At 43.7% G+C, this 17551-nt stretch overlaps 1 protein-coding gene across 4 annotated transcripts in view; it reads right to left on the bottom strand.

Moving 5' to 3' along the window:
• ABCC10 (ATP binding cassette subfamily C member 10) overlaps positions 1-17551 on the bottom strand; it is a 26502-nt gene extending 8951 nt beyond the window's left edge. For 2 of the 4 annotated variants that reach the window (XM_074237021.1, XM_074237024.1), the window contains exons 1-12: positions 17466-17551; positions 16399-16570; positions 12780-14004; positions 12188-12415; positions 11165-11321; positions 10394-10503; positions 9841-9920; positions 7874-8045; positions 6109-6207; positions 5474-5663; positions 1615-1692; positions 1231-1425 (exon numbers count right to left, since the gene is read on the bottom strand). In XM_074237021.1, the coding sequence (XP_074093122.1) occupies positions 1231-1425; positions 1615-1692; positions 5474-5663; positions 6109-6207; positions 7874-8045; positions 9841-9920; positions 10394-10503; positions 11165-11321; positions 12188-12415; positions 12780-14004; positions 16399-16559 (2695 nt within the window). In that variant the 5' untranslated portion in view covers positions 16560-16570; positions 17466-17551. Of the gene's footprint in view, positions 1-1230; positions 1426-1614; positions 1693-5473; positions 5664-6108; positions 6208-7873; positions 8046-9840; positions 9921-10393; positions 10504-11164; positions 11322-12187; positions 12416-12779; positions 14005-16398; positions 17236-17465 lie in introns of those variants that run through there. The other 2 variants (XM_074237023.1, XM_074237022.1) reach the window with 2 other exon arrangements.

Raw genomic sequence — 17551 nt, 5'->3', positions numbered from 1 at the left:
TTGGTAGCCCTGAAGAGATGAACTTGCAGCTCTGCCCTTGACTACTGCTGGGTGACTTCTGATAAAATGGCTTCAATTCTCTGGGCCCTAGTCCCCTCATCTGTCTGGACTAGATGGCCTGTTCCACAAACACAAGCAGACCTTGACCTATGTGGCCCAGAGAAGATAAAGGATGAGAAATAACTTTTATGTGCCAGGAAATGCCCTGAATGACTTACAACAACCTGGGAGATGGGTGTTATGAGCATCCATAACAATTTATTATTATAAATAATGTCAGAATAATGTAATATCCACATAACATATTAGTTATAATATATAAGTATGCCATATAATTATATTTATATATTCTCTAGCTAAATAATATAATGGGGAAACTGAGGCAGAAGTAAAGTTACTTGTCCAGGGTCATACATTTAGGAAGGATCTGAGGTTAAACTGAATTCAGATCTCCCTGATTCTAGGCTCAGTGCTTTATCCATTATGCTATCTAGTTGCCTATGAGAAAGGAAGACATGCCCCACTTCCACCTCTACTCCCAGTCCCAGAATCCAGGTCTATGTGGGATGTGGGAACATCTGTGACCCCTGAGGGCACCCTGCCTCCCCTTCCCCATCCTATCAGCAGCCTAGAACCCAATTCTATTCATTCTGGTGAAAGAGAGAACCACCAGGCCTTACCACCCTGTTACTGCCTCCTAAAGTCCTCCAGGTTTTACCATCTACCTTGCCTCTGTGACCTGTATATCCCAAGTAAGGATAAAGGAAAGACCCTTGGACCTTGCCATCCATTCAGTCACTTACATAATTAACATTTTATAACTCTTATTCTTTCTTTCATTCATTGGCTCCTTTCAGTTCTAAATCCAAAAATCCAATGATCTAAGGAAGAAACTAGACTAGAGAAGTGTATTCCCCATGGTCAATCCCTTGAGCCCTGAGACACAGAGAGAGGGAGAGGTAAAGGGGGAGGGAGAGAAGGAGAGAGGGAGGGAAGGACAGGGTGGGAGGGAGGGGGAGAGAGAGAGAGAGAGAGAGAGAGAGAGAGAGAGAGAGAGAGAGAGAGAGAGAGAGAAAGAATATAGTACCATGTATACAGACCTCTCATGGAGGGAAGTGAGCATTCCAGTAGATAAGGACCCTAAAGCTGAGGCTGCCCAACCCATGTGATGTCAAAGATAGACAAATAGAGGAACAAAATAATCAAGATAGCTCATAGAGATGCTCTTACCTTGCATGAGGAGCAAGAAGAGGAGGATGGCCAGGGAGAGACCTCCCCCTACAGCTTTCCAGTAAGCGTGATACACATAAAAGGCCACTGCCCCTTCTTTCTTTCCTTCCTCCTGGAGGAGGCGGCTAGGATTTGGGTCCACCTCCTTGGGTTCCTCATTCTCCTTCTCTGGCTTCAATACCTCTAAAGCTGCTGCTACATTGATGTATAAGGAGAAGAAGGGGAGTCACACTTGGAGGACTTATGGTAGGGGAATGACTATAAGGAAGGGAAGAGAAGGGGGATGAGCATTTAGGCCAGTGTCTAAAAAAAATCTCAAAGGTATTGACCATGGAAATTAAAGAGAGAAGGAAGGAAATAAGGGGTGAATATGGAAAGGCACACCTGACTCAATCTTCTGTACATCCTCAGACTGGGCATTGGGGGCAGCCTGAACCAGTGGCAGAATCTCAGTGGGTGGTCCTAGAGGATGAAATAGAAGTCAGAAAATACGGTTCCTAGTTACTAATGGGTTACAACATTTAGTTAAGTGTGTGCCAAACACAGATGCTCAAAAAAATGTTTATTGTGCTTCAACCTTTTGTGTCCTCTAATGGCCCTTGTTCTAACTGCCATCTTGGTTCTAACTTGCATGGTATTCTTGACTTCTAGGGCGGGGCAGGGTCTTTAAAAGTTAGCTAGTTCATCCCACTGCTTCCAGATATCTAGTTGTTTTTCAGTTGTGTTCAACTCTCTATGACCCCATTTGGCAGTCAGGAAAACTGTCTTAAAAGTCTTTGCCAGGGGCAGCTAGGTGTCGGAGTAGATAAAGCACTGGCCTTGGAGTCAAGAGTGCCTGGGTTCAAATCTGGTCTCAGACATTTAATAATTACCTAGCTGTGTGGCCTTGGGCAAGCCACTTAACCCCATTTGCCTTGCAAAAACCTAAAAAAAAAGTCTTTGCCAAACAAAATAGATGCCCATGCATTAGAAAATAACAAGTTATGGTATACAAATGAAACATCTAGATGCCATAGAGAAAAGAACACTAGACCTGGAGTCAGATCTGAACTGAATCCTACACAGAACCTTGACTCAAATTCTGCCTTGGACTTACTAACCATATGACCCTAAACAAGTCACTTAGTCTCTTCCTGCCTCAGTTTCCTAAACTGTAAAACTAATAATAGTACCTATCTGTCAGTGTTGTTATGAGATCAAATGAAATATGTGTAAAATGTGTAGATTTAAAGAGATACATAAATGCTGGTTGTAACCATCATCATTATCATAATTTCTACTGAGCCATAAGAAAGGTAATTCTGAAGGACTAATGATGAAAAATGCTATCCATCCCCAGAGGAAGAACTAAGGGGCAGCTAGGTGGTGCAGTGGATAGAGCACCAGCCCTGGAGTCAGGAGGACCTGAGTTCAAATCCAATCTAAGACACACAATTGCCTAGCTGTGTGACCCTGGGCAAGTCACATAACCCCATTGCCTTGTATAAAATAAAAAATAAAAAACAAAAACAAAAACAAAATAAAAATGAAAAAATAAAGATCAAAGCATACTTTCTTTTACTTTATTTTTCTTGGGTCTTTTTTTTGGTCTATGTTTCTTTTACAACATGACTAATATGGAAATATGTTTTGCATGACTACACATGTATAGCCTATATCAAATTGCCTGCTTTCTCAAGGAGGTGGGTAGGGAAGAAGGAAGGGAGAATTTAGAATTCAACATTTTTAAAATGAAAGTTTAAAACTGTTTTTGCATATAATTGGGGAAAATAAATTATTTAAATATTAATATTTTAATATTAAATACTAAATAAATAACAAAATCAAGTTAGGGTAAAAATCTAAAACAATAGGAAATAAATACTTCACAATTTCAGTGACCATGTTTAGCTTCAGAAGGTATCTCCCTGTGATACAGAGAGGTAGGAAAATTCAATCAGCAAGTCAAGTTTGGATAGAATGTATAATGTGACAGGCTGAATGTTCAGTGAGGTTGGAACCAGAAAAGAGGGAGGGCTCTAAATACTAGGTTAAAGAGTTTCAATTCAGTTCAACTCAATAAGCACTGATCAAGTGCCACCTCCATGCAAGGCACAAAAGAGACAAAAATCCCCAAATGAAACAGCAGCTGCTCTCCAGGACCTTACTTTACACTGAGGTCAGACATGCACACAAGAGTTCTGCTTTTAGTGCCCCAGTCCTGGAGTCAGGAGGACTTGAATTCAAATCCACCCTCAGATATTTACTAGCTGTGTGACCTTGGACAAGTCACTTAACCCTTCTTGCCTCCCCACTAGCCAAAAAAAGACCAAGACATTGATTTCAAGAGAATGGGAAGTCTTCTATAATCTCCATAAGTGAAAGTAAACTTTTCTTCTCTGAACTCTGTATCTTTATTATGGTGCTTCATTCTTTGCTTTTATCACATTTTGCTTTATACAACTGATGCTATTAAGTTCCTAAGGGCAGGGATTATGTCTTACTTATCTCTATCCCCTGTAGTCTGCATGGTTTCTCACACACGTTATGTGCTCAATTAAAATAATAATAACAGCCAACATTTTTAGAATTCCTTATAAATATAATAAGCTCTTTATAAATATAGTAAAAATATAAATAGTCTAAGCTATGGTTTTTCCAGTACTTTTTTATGGTTGTGAGAGTTGAACTATAAGGAAACCTGAGCACTACACAATTGACCATTTTGAATTGTGGTGCTGGAGAAGATTTTTGAGAGTCCCTTGGACAGCAAGGAAATCAAATCAGTCAACAAGTAAAGAATTGATATCACACTCTTCAATGGAAAGATGAATACTGAAGGTGAAGTTTAACTACTTTGACCACATAATGAAAAGACAGGATTCATTGGAAAAGACCCTGATGTTGGAAAGACTGAAGCAGAAGGTAAAAAGAAAAGCAGAAGATGAGATGCTTAAATGATGTCATGGAAACAAGAAACATGAACTTGGACTGATTTTGGGAGATAGTGCAGGGAGAAGGACCTGGTTTACTATGATCCATGGGGTCACAGAGAGACAAGATTCAATACCACCACCACCACCACCACAGCTAACATTTATATAGTGTTCACTTTTGCCTTCAATCTTTCTTCTCTCCTTTTTCTTTCAATCTCTCCTTTCTTCTCCTCTTCTTTCCTTACTTTTTCCTTACTCCCTTCTTCCTACTCTCCCTTCCTCCCTCCCTTCCTTTCCTCTCTTTCCATTCCTTCCTCTCCCCCTTCTTTCCCTTCTTTCTTCCTTCCTCCTCACCATCTTTCTCTTATAGTCAATAAATTGTCAATATTTTCTTGTTTCTACCTTTGCAACAACACTCATTTCTGTCCCTTTATCACCACTCAATCAGTCATTATAGTTTAGATGCTCATCACCTCTTGTTTCATTTACTGCAGGAGCTTCCTAACTGGTTTCGCTGTTTCTGATCCCTCTCCTCTCCAATCCAGTCTACACACAGCGGGCCACATAATCTACTAAAGCACCAATATGATCATGTTACTCAACTGCTTCAGTCCTTCAGTGGCTGCCTCTAAGATCAAACAAACTCTTCAGTTTGGCATCTTAAGACCTTTATAATCTGGCTCCAGTCGTCCTTTTTAGACATTACTTTCCTTCATATACTCTATCTCCCAATGATATCAGACCATTAAATGTTCCCTGGCCTCAGTATTCTATCCTCATATCATAATGGAGCCTTTGTACACATTGTTCTCATGCTTGAGCATCTCACACCTCCCCTCAAACTCCTTCAAAGACACTCAGACATTACTCCTTTCATGAAGTTACCCCTTATCACCTTAGTTATTAGTATTCTCTACTTCCTCAAATCTAGAATTTACTCATCTATTTACATGCTCCTAGAAGACAAATAAGTGGGAAGCTAGGTGATGCAGTGGATAGTGTGCTGGGCCTGGAGCTAGAAATACTTATCTTCCTGAGTTCACCTAATTGTGTTTGCCTTAGTTTCCTTCTGAATTGGAAAAGGAATGACAAATCACTCCAGTATCTTTGCCAAGAAAATCCCAAATGTGGTCAGAAACTGAAAACAACTAAACAAAGAGAGCAAAGAACTATTTAACTATTTTAAAATATTTTTGTCTTTTTTAGTTTCAGCACCTTGAAGAATGGCATTCATGAATATTGGCTGAATTGAACTTCAGCCTGATAGGAAAGTTGATACTCAGTAGCTACTCACATCTGGCCTCATCTGCCCCCAACCCCAGAGGTACCTGCTTGGATGATACGCCCACCCTCAAGCAGTAGCACAATATCGGCCTGCTCCAGGTATTCTGTTCGGTGGGTACAAAGTAGCCGGGTGGTATGCCCCAGGATGCCTAGAATACATTTATGCAGCAAGTGGGTGGCCACATCAGCATCCACAGCAGCTAGGGGATCATCGAGGAGGTAGAATTTGTTTTCCTGAGGAGAGAAGATAGCAAGAAGCACTACTAGTTGAAGGTAGAGGTAGGGGCCTGGAAATAACCCAAAGGACAAGTCCTCTGAGATCCTCCTAGGGGACCTAACCTCAGTAAGAAAAAGATTTCCTTATGGTCAAGGGTAGCTAAGTGTCCTAGGACCAGCACCCAACTTTTTCTGAGTCTAGGAAACGCCCCCCCTTTCAATCACATGCCTACCAATTCGATTATGATTTATTAAATGTCTATTGTGTGCCAAAACCTGGGCTACCATTCAGCTGTAAATAGTAGAAGACTATAGACAGTAGAGAAGGCTGGGTGATAAGAAGGGAAGGAGAAAGGCAGTGGATGGTAATGCAAACCTCCATTCGGTCAGCCTCAGTCTGTCAGTCCCTCTCAAGCCTACCAACACCTCCCCACACCCCAACTTTCTCCTGTCCTCTGTTCACCTGGTAGACAGCTCGAGCCAGAGCAATGCGGGCTCTCTGTCCACCACTGAGGGTGACGCCTTTCTCTCCCACTTCTGTCTGGTCTCCATCAGGCAGTATCTGTTGACATAGAAGCATGATGAAATACAAAAATAACAACAGTAACCACAACAACTCCTCATATAAGACCTGTATCTGAGTCACAGATCTGTAATGTAAGTCACTGAAATTTTTCTATTTTCTCATTTGTAAAATGAGATATCTCCTGAACATAAAAAATCCTTCATGCAGGATGAACAGAAAGCTTTGAAAGAAAAGCACAGGAGATAAAAAAGATATGGATGTGCTGGGATTTGCAATGGTAGATGAGTGTCAAGTACCCATGGGATCCCTGCCTGCCCAGCTCACAGAGCTGACATTAGTATCAAAGGAGATATATGCTGTGAGAAAAGTGCTTTGTAAACATTAAATATACTCTATAGAAATGTAAGTTGCTTTATTCCTTGGGTCAGGAAATGCTCTCTTCCTAGAGTCATACTTCTGATTACTTACAGTTATGTAACTATAGGAAAGTCATTTAACTTCTCTGAGTTTCCAGTTACTCATTTGGGCTAGTCTGCCCTGAATAACCCAGGAGGGTTTGCCGAGACTTATTCAGGTGCTCATCCACCTTTGGTGGCCACCTGACACCCAATTCTCCCCTGTGGCTTCAAGAAGTTGTAGTGTGTGCAATGGCCACACACTGGTAAACTGTCTTGGAAGACAGGCTAAACCAGGTGGAGACTAACCAACAGGCCTCAAACATGATGGTTGAGTCAGCAGGTGACTACCCCAAACATGGGAAGACTTTCCCTGTTCAAATGAGTGAATGAGAACAATTTATTCTGAAAACTAGGAAGGTGGCTGAAGCAGATGCTGTGCAGGGCTTCAAGCTTGGTCAAACAATGAAGACACCAAGCCATTACCAGGTTTTGAACTGCCACTGGACTTCAATGACTCAGGAGGAGAGAGTGAGGCCCACAACTTGGCACAACTCTGCCTCACTTCAATCCAATTCATGCACAAGTCAAGATATCACCCATGATATCTTTGGTCCACTTGGGAAATTAAGGATAAACAACAACAATATTCATTTGTGAAATGAAGATTATATTTATAGTTAGAAGTGGAATTTGAAATCAGGTCCTCCAACTCTAAAGCCTGTATTTTTTTGGCAATTTTAGATTGAACCTATAACTTCACTGGTACCAATGCATATCAATACATGCAAAGTGATTTGCCTCAGGTCACATGGCCAGCAGAACTTGTGCTCACAGATATGAGATACCCTGTGATCAAAGCATCTGTACCATTAACACAGGATTCCTCAAGCCTGAGTCGTCCTATTTCCTCCAGCCCAAGCTCATTAAAGGACAGAGTAATACAGAGAGTGGTCCTAGAGCTCTGGGAACATAGCAAGGTGATGGGGAGGGTCATGGAATAATTCTGAAATATATCCTTCTCCTCTCCCTCCCTCCCATAAAATTCCTAACAGCTTGGCCTCATCTCTCTAGAGAGTCCCTGGCACTTCCTAGCCTTACCTGGAGTGGGTGTCTCTTGGAAGAGCAGCCAAGCAAGGGGAGCAGAACTCCCTAATGGTCTGTAGCATCATGCTATGGTATGAGAGACATCCAAATGCCCACCTTAATTCTCTGGTGTCTGGTGGGAATACCTTCAGGGGAAGGGATGGGGCTGGGGAAGTCCCTTCCCAGAGAAGAAAGAAGTCATCGGGGTTGAGGGCACTCACAGCAAGGTCATCATGGAGGGCACAGGCTTCCAACACCTTCCAATAGAGATGCGCATCGAATGCCTTCCCAAAGAGGATGTTGTCCCGAATGGTGGCAAACTGGATCCAGGGTTCCTGGGTGGCTAGACCAAATCCTTCAAGCCGCCCAGATACAGCAATCTGACCTCTCAACCTGCAGGAAGTTAGGCAGGGGTGGGTGTGGGGAGAAGGGGAGTAGTGAACTATGAATAATTCCAATTCTAAATTCTTTTTTTTTTTTTTTTGAGGAAATCTGAGTTAACTGACTTGCCGGAGTCATACTGTGCTACCTAACTACTCCAAATCCCTTTTTTCTAAGATTTTCCTGTAATATCTTGGCCAAAGTCACCCAGGAGACATTGGCAGAACTAAAATTTGAACCTCGGATCCTCAGACTCCTAATTCTGTACCATTTTTTTTTTTTTTTTTAGATTTTTGCAAGGCGAATGGGGTTAAGTGGCTTGCCCAAGCCACGCAGCTAGGTAATTATTAAGTGTCTGAGACTGGATTTGAACCCAGGTACTCCTGACTCCCAAGGCAGGTGCTTTACCCACTGCGCCACCTAGCCACCCCAATTCTGTACCTTCTTCACTGAATCACATAGCCTTCTATCTAGCTATTTATCAATTCCCTATATAAGAGGCCATTGGTAAGGCAATGGATAGAACACTGGGTCTAGAGGCAAGAAGACCTGAGTTCAAATTCAGCCTCAGCAACTGACTAGTTGCATGACCCTGGGCAAGTCACTTAAACTCTGTTTGCCTTGGGGGTAGCTAGGTGGCTCTGTAGATAGAGTAACAAACTCAGGAAAACCTGAGTTCAAATATGGCCTCAGACATTTAATTGCCTACTAAAGGGGCAAATCATTTAACATCTATTTGTCTCAGTTTCTTCAACTATAAAATGGAAATAATAACAGCACACACACCTTGCAGGGTTGTTGTGAGGATCCAATGAGATGTTTGTAATATTATTGGTAAAAAGAGGCACAATGCCAAGCATATAGTCAGGGCTTCCCTATATCAGTGGCTATGTTGACCCACAGGATGGCTGGTTGAAAGGTAAAACAAATAACCTCCTGCATTGCGGTTTCTGGCTTGGACAGTTAGCTCTGCACACACACAGTGAGAAACTGCTCCCTGACCTTGGTCTTAGCCCTAAGGACCACTTGCTGACATGTGAACAAGCATTGCAGAGAACTGGCAGAAGACTCAGGACTGGCCTTGTATCTAATATAGGTAAGTACTTATGAAATAAACATTCATCAAATTGGAATATTTCAATTCATCCTCCTAACAGAAGAAAAAGCTCAATACAAGTACCCAACCAGCCTTCATATCTATAGGTTATTGTTTTTTAATGGAGTGATCCAGACACCATTTATATGCATCTAACTTTACTTTTTGAACCAACTATAAATCCTCTGATGAGACCAGGGGATAAATCCTTTCTCATTTTATATCCTCCAATTTCAATTAGCCCTTCTCCATAGAGCTTAAAAAAATAGCAATAATATGGCAAACTGTCCTTCCCCTTTATTTCCATTTCCAAAACAAGTTCCCACCCACTATTTAACTTCAAATGGGGCAATAATAATGGTTCAGAGAGTCAGAATCTAGCCCAAAGTAAAGGAGAAAAAGAACGAGGAAGAGAATCTGTGCCTCCTGCATTCGCTTGAGGGACCTTCCTCAGTGGAATTTTTTTGTTCTCAACCTTTCTCCACATTTTATACTCTCAAGGCTCATCCTCCCCCTCCCCCTTCCCAACTAATTCCTATCTGCTGCTCCCCAGAAGTTCTTACACAGGTCCCAATCAATTCCCTTCTCATTTCAGTCTATCATGCTTAACAAGATGGGACGTAAGATGGAGAAATTAAATTGAGAGAGTGAGGGGAGTGAGGAGGATCTGGCCCTGAGTTGGGAGAAAGGCATCTGGGGCTCTGAGATTACCTGTGGAGCTCCCCTGAGATAGCAGCCAGTAGAGAGCTCTTTCCACAGCCCACCTTCCCCACAATGCCCACCAGCGAACCCTGAAAAAAATGTCCATAAGTGATCAGCAAGTTGGGGGGAGGAGGCAGAAGAGGTAGCCTGCTTTGTCCCCTCCCAAACACCTCATTTATATCCTTTCTACCCCTTCAGCTAGTTCAGTAAAATAAAGATCAATCATATTCCTAAAAGTCATCTGGGAAAATAGATGAGTATTTATAAAGACCATGACTTTAGAGCTACCCAGCTTTCACTAGTTCTGTTCTTATTTTTCTATTTCTGTGTCTATAACTGTTCTGTCTTTTCCATCCAACTAGAAGCTCTCTGAAGGCTAGAACCATATTTCCTCTGCCTCCTTGATCAGACTGGAAATAACCTAAAGTCTGGAATTGAAGAATCATCAAGCTCTGTTTTTCAGAATAAGAATCATTTTTCTCTTTCCTCCACTCTCAACAAAACTGGGAATTACCAGAGTGTTCACTCTGGGAGGCTTAGGATGAGGGTTTGACTCACTGACCTTCTTCACTTCCAGGTGAGTGACGAAGGTCTCCAGACCTGTTCCAATGGGGTCCCAGGAGAACACGGCTTCATGGAGCTCCAGCACTGTTAGTGGTTCTGAGGGGGGAACTGAATGCAAAGCAAAGGCTGCAACTTGAATTGGGCTCCCCACTCAAAGATAATCTGCCTGAGACTAAACCCTGTCCATCGACTCTTATATCCCCCATCATTCTAGGAGTGAGTAGGGACCAGAGAGAAGGAGGAAGCAAAGTAAGAGAATGGTGAGTGAGTGATTCAACTGCCTCATGTTCCCTGACCCCTCTGGGGTCAGACCTGTCCCACCTAAATGACCTGCCAGTCCTGGACAGCTCCCCCAGGTTCCCAACATAATTTCTTATGATCATATAGTACTTTATAAATCTTCAGAGTACTTTTGTATTTCTTACCTTGATTCTAACAAGATGGTTTAGGGGTTGATTCCCATTTTATAGTTGGGAAAACAAGCCCAGAGTCAGTGACAAGGTTTCAGAACAGACCTAGGCCTTTTGATTCTAAAGTCAGTTTCTGTTTCCCCTTTCATTGACTTCACACTCCAGTTACAAATCTGACTAGGATGACATCTCTTGTTGGAGGAATGTCATCTCTTACCTCAACCAGTTTTAAGTTGTTGGATCTCCAAATTCCCAGGGGTAATCAACTTTGGTCTCTTCTCAGTAGTTGTCAACCCTATTGCCTGGTACCGGGTACAACCCTTCACCCCATACCCCTTTTGTCTTCTTTTCCACAATACCTGGACTGTAGTAGGTCAGAGGATCATGATCTGGAAGATCCAGGAAGCGCTGGAGGCGCTCCAGAGATACCTTGGCCTCGAGAAGCCCATTGATTACCCAGGGGAAATTATTGAGGGGGAGAATGAGCATGCCAATCAGTGCCAATGCTGTGAATACCTTGGAGAGAAGGGAACAAGAAGAGGGAGTGCTAACTGCAGACCAAGGTCAAAGCTATACGGTGAAACCCTCCCTGATTATAAAGTATTATTGTGGGTGGTAAAGGAAAAGAAGGAAAAAGCCTACTCAACAGTGACTCCAGGAAGGTCTTGATCAATCATCTGGGCAAGTGTTGCCCCTATTCCTAATAATTTGAGGTAGACTAGGTCTATTCCTTTGAGGTATCCGGATTGTAGAAATGGCAAGTCAAAGAATCAGACAATGTCAAAGATGTAAGGATCTTTAGCTACTCAACTTCAGTTTCCTTAACTATAAAATGGGGATAATAACACCTAGCCAATAGAATTACTGGGAAGATCAAATGAGATAATATTTGTAAAGAACTTAGAATAGTTTTTGGTATATGGTAGGCACTATATAAATGCTAGTTATAGGTAATAATAATAATAATATTTGATAAGTTATTATTAATAATAATAATCTGTTGTTCAGACACATTTCAGTTGTATCTAATTCTTTGTGACCCATATGGGATTTTCTTGGCAAAGATACTGGATTAATTTGTCATTTTTTTCTCCTGTTAATATAATGATTAAGAAACTGTGGTTCATAGAATTTTATGACTTACTTTGTCAATCAGCCAATGTAAGATAGGTACCAAGGATGAGTCTCTTCAGGATTCTCCCCCAAAAAAGGGAAAAAGAGGACTATGTTCCTCTCCCAAGTCCTCAAACCCTATTCCCTGAACCTTGTCTTTCATTCACACTCAAACCCCTGCCATTTTCACATTGACCAAAGCTTCCCATAACACGCCCCCCCCCCCCTTTCAATTCTGGTTCCTCCAAAGTCCAAACCCTCACCCTCACCTTGGTAGCAGTAAGCTGGTGGCCCATGAGGACATAGGTGATAAAGATGACAATGGAGATGACGACAGGTAGTGCAGCCCACAGATACACACAGGCTGCATCCAGGTACTTGATAATTCGGAGTTGCTGAAGTTCTTGGGCACGATATTTCTGCACTCGAGAGCCAAGAGTTTGCTCCCACCCATAGAACTTGATGACCCGAATGCCACAGAGCAATTCTGACATGAGCTGGAAAAAGGATAGAAATGGCAACACAGAACACATAAAAGGTCAGGAAACATCTAAATGGGGGAGGAAGAAGAGGGAGAGAATAGAAATTATCCTAGTACATGGTACAGATAGTACTTGAAGCTTTAAGAAGACAAACTATCTCACATAGAGGCCAGTGAAGATAGATAAAGTAGCACAGGCTATGGGGCATCTGGAAGCCAAGAAGGTTTGACCAGGGAAAACAAATTCATAGCTGTCATGAGGATTGAGAAGAAAGCACTCTAAAAAGCCTGAGAATATACCCAGGAACTGGGTGGGAGAGAAGAGAGGCAAAACAATCTATATGATGACAGCAGCACCTGGGTGGGGCTTGCCACCTTACCTTGACTCGAGAATCCTTGTGCTGGAGCATAGACTCATTCTTGACCAAGATGCGGGTAGCAATCACTTTATTAAGAGGCACGAGAAGCAGTGCCAGGCCCAACCCACCTAGGAAGGCCAGGCCTACTTGCTGGTAGAGCAGGTAGAGAGTGATGGACAGCTGCAATGGTAGACCCCAAGCCTCATGGAAACTATTTGCAAAGTTGAGCAGCCGCTCAGAATCGGTCCCCAGGAGGTTCAGTGCTTCGCCAGCAGAGGGGCGATTTGGCCCTAGTTGAAGGGTCTTATGGTACACAGCTCCCAGCACAGCTCCTCGAGCCTGTAATGCCACCTTCCTCAACTCATACCCATACTGATTCTGCAGGAAAGCACCCAGAACTGCCCCACCCGCAAGCCCCACTGCATAGAGCACTCCTTGACTCAGTGGCTCCTGTTCATTCTCCAAGAAACCAACCAGTAGTGAAAGAAGCAATGGACCAGAGAATCCTAGAAGGGTCCCTGCCAGCTTCAGGAGTCCCAGTGTGAGATAGCGTTGCCCAAAAGCTCCATACAGGACCAGCCACAGCTTGGCCCGCTCCCTCCAATGTGCCCTGAAGAGACGAGCAAGATAGGCTGTCTGCAGCCTAGATGGCAGCAGACAAGTGTCTTGAGGTTGGTGGAGTTGTCCCCGGGCCCCTCTGGCCAGCAGGGGTGCCAGCCACATGTAGAAGAAGCGTGAGAGCCAGCTTTCCCCATCCTCAGCCACTTCTGGTCTCTGTGGCTCAGGCAAGAGGTTGTCAGAGTCCCAAGACCTTGACTGACTCTGGCCCCCTGGGACTGCCCACCCCAGCAAATAGGCCAGAAGCATGGTCAGCTGCAAAATAACAAAGCAGAGTCGGAAGACAGGTGCTAGCTGGAGTGGGGTCAGGAGGGTCCCTTGCTGACAGTGCCATAGTAAAGTAATCACCATGGCAGGGGCAGGCAGGAGGACAGGCAGGGCCAAAATCAAAGGTCCACGAGACAGTCTACCGTGGGACCGAGCCAATGCCCGCAGTGCCAAGCTATGAGTGATCCAGGCAATTGCTGCAACACCTCCTGCCAGCACCTCTAATGCCAGGGGACCAGGGACTGCCTTTGAAGGAATAGCGGCCGGGAACAGGTCAAATAATGGAAGAACTGACATCAGGAAGGAGACAATAATTCGAAGGCGCAAACCTGGGCTGCAAGGTGGAATGGAGCCTGGATACCTAGAGAAGTTGAAGATGGGACAAAGGAAGAGGTAAATTAATACAGTAACCCCTTGTACTTTACATTTGAGCCTCCTCTATTAGAAAGCCTTCCAAGATTCACCCCAGTCCTCTCTTCAATATATAAACTGTCTCTAAACCAACTTGAATCTATAGCTGTACTCAAATAGAAGAAAACCCAATATGTAACAATTCATAAAACATAAATCTCTGATCTGGAAGGGGACACAAAAATGATTATCCCTTCTTTTCACTGAGAACTGAATCTCAGCAAGGGGAAAGGACCTCCTTCTTGGCTCCAAGACCATAGAGAGCATAGCAAAGTCAAGATTAGAATCCAGACCCCCAGACTTCCAGTTTCTGCTTTTCCACTTATATCCTAAGTTACACAAAACATAAATTCAGGATGACAGCATTTTACAAGATATTTCAATTCTCAGATCCCACCATTTTCTCAGGCCTGGAATGCTCTCCCTCTTCCACTGTGGTTTCTTTTAAGTCCAAACGAAAATCCCACCTATTACAGAAAGGCTTCCCCAAACTCTCTTAATTCTAGTGCCTTCACTCTATTCTTCCTGAATATAGTTTCATTTGTTTATATTGGCTTGCTTGTTGGTTCCTCTATTGGATTGTAAATTCTTTGAGGGCAGGGACTATCTTTTATTTTGTAGTTTTATTATTTTTCATTTCCCCACACAGGGACTATAATTAGTTTTGAGATTTTTCAGTGCACTTCACAGTAAAATAAACAAGGGAATTATTCAGTAGTTGTGCATAATTGAAATCTTTTGCACGTGTGATTTACAATTTGTTGAAAAACTAAACTTTTGGGGGGATGTTCTCATTTCATTTATCCCTTTAGCAGAACACAAGTGACAGGATCACAAAGAGTTTAAAGTTCTCATGATGATGCAATAGAACCAGCCACCTGAAATGGCTGGGGAACAACTTTATTACAGATACACACTGATTAGGAGATATCAGAAGAACAAAATAAGGTACCACTCTGTGAAAATTAAGGTAGCTTGTAATAAGTGTTGAGTACACAGTAAGTACTCAGTACATTTGTTGAAAGAATGTATAATGAAAGCCATAATCAGCACTATTCTCTTAATTGGAGGGCAGGGACTATCTTAAGTCTTTTTGTTAGGACAATGCCTGACCCATTGTAGGCACTTGTGAATGGATAACATAACTAGGGTACTAGAAACATAGGTCAATATTTTGATGGATACATAGTTCACCAACACAAACACACACACACATACACACACACACACACACACACACACACACACACACACACACACACACACACCCAAAACCCTGTTATATAAAACAAAAATATAACCTTTTATGGTTCTATATTAGATTAGACAATAATCTTTCCCTCCACAATTAAACTCTAGAGCTTTACATATTTCTTTTCAGCAAGCATCCTAAAATACTTTTTGCCTTAATTGCATATAATTCAGATTTTTGACCTACTAATCTTTCTGCTCTGCCATGCCATGAGAGAAATTAATTAAAAGAGGTAGCTTGGTACAACGGAAAGAGCACTGGATCTAGAGTTGATCATTCCAGTTTGACTACCTGTATGATCTTAGACAGGGTACTTCAAATCTCTAGTCTAGAAATCTCTTTTCCGTACACTGAGGAGGTTTGACTCAGAGAGTCAGTCCTCATAAACTAAAGGAAAGAATCTGTAGAGTTTTTCCCCACCTATAGCAGAGATTGATTGGACTTTGATCTCTTCCTTAAAGTCAGGACAAACATCAGTTTAGAAACTTTCTGAAGAAGGGAACAGTCTCCCCAAGTCAAGGGCTGTGACTCCCCCATTAGATTAGGAGATCTCAGTTCAGCAATTTCTCTAGTTTGGGGTCTTCTCTCACCTCCTTTCTCAATGTCCCATTCTCCCCTCCCCATTACCCTGAAGCACTCAGGGTGCTGAGAGTCACTTTAGCTTCTACACCGTGGTTTTTATACAGAGCTATCAGGGAGTCTATAGCTAGTCAGAACTCTGCTTTTATATCCTATCCCTTTCTTCACCTATCATTTTTCTCTGTGTGTCAGATTCTATGTATTCTTGGCTCTTGAGCATGAGGCTATGTTAGTGAGTTAATAAATAGTAAATATAGTGATAATCTATATTGCTGTCTGGATCAGCCCCCTCCCTCTCCCCAAAGCACACCTTTGAGGCTATTATGGAAAATAAGGTTGGAATGAATACTTCACCCAAATCTGCTGCAAATGGAAAAAAAATCATTTAGTATGGAAGCAACACAAGATAAGAGTAGTGCAAATGCCAAGAAGATTGCTCGAGGGAGTGGGAGTGGGGATAAAAAGGAGAATATATATACAGTGGAAGGGTTTCATGCATCTTTATCTACCCACCTTGGTGTGCCCAGGTAGCAGGCACTAATTAGGGCAAGAAGTACGTGGGTGAGGGAATTGAGCACCAGCTGGGTAAAGCAGTGTCCCACAGTGCCTGATTCCCAGAGTGGGAATGGCTCATCTGGGCTGGAATCACACAGTTTTACCAAAAGCCTCTCCATTCTGGCTCTACCTGGAGGAAAGGAGGAGGATTAGGGAAGAGAATGAGATTAGAGGAGAGATCTGGAAATCTGAGCAGAAAGGCAAGGCTGTGAGTAGGGGGAAGCCTGAGGAGACCCCTCCCCCATTAGGAAGTCGTTGGTCAGGAAGCCCAGAATTGGGGCGAACTCAAGGGAGAATAAATTGGGGGCCCAAGATGAGGAGCTCAAGGGGACGCAGCTGGTGTGTAACTGGTGAAGACAGATCATGGGGGTCAGAGATTCCTGGAAATTAAAGGAGTCGGGGCGCCCCAGGATTGGGAAGTCACAGAATGAGGTGAAAGGGAAGGCATGGGGGGGGTGCAAATGGAAATGATGACTAAACGAGAGAGATGAGGAGGCTATGGGGCTGGCTCAACCTGGGTAGCTGGGAGCGCACGTGGGGGTCAAGTTGGGGGGCAGGAGTACTGGGGTGTCTGTCGCCCACAATTCCAGGTTTCGAAATAAAGGGGATTGGGGAGGCTAGGTGGCGCCGTGGATAGAGCACCAGCCCTGGAGTCAGGAGGACCTGAGTTCAAATCCGGCCTCAGCCACTTAATAATGACCTAGCGGTGTGGCCTTGGGCAAGTCACTTAACCCCATTGCCTTGCCAAAAAAAAACCCTAAAAAAAAAAGAAATAAAGGGGATTGTGCCACGTCGCCCACTAACGACGCTGAGGCCACAGCAGGTAGGCAATCCGCCCGGGGTGGCCCAGGGCGCAGGCTGGATGCCCCCTCCTCCCCGTCACCCCGCCCCTCCTCTCCCCCCGGCCTGGCACTGCCGCCCCGTCCGGGCTCACGCGCCACCTCCGAGGGGAGGGGAGGCGCCCCCCGCCGCCGCGCTGCTCCCCCCGGACCCCTCCCCCGCCCCCGAGACCAGGAACCGCTGACCTGAGGCCCGCGCTTCCAGCCGAGCTCAGATCACCCGGGCACCGAGTCTTGCCGGGCCACGGGCGCCCCCTCGTGGCAGGAGGACC

The sequence above is a fragment of the Macrotis lagotis genome, chromosome 5 (genome assembly GCF_037893015.1).
Source record: "Macrotis lagotis isolate mMagLag1 chromosome 5, bilby.v1.9.chrom.fasta, whole genome shotgun sequence".
Lineage (NCBI taxonomy): Eukaryota > Metazoa > Chordata > Mammalia > Peramelemorphia > Peramelidae > Macrotis > Macrotis lagotis.
This window is presented reverse-complemented; position numbering and strand designations above follow the sequence as displayed.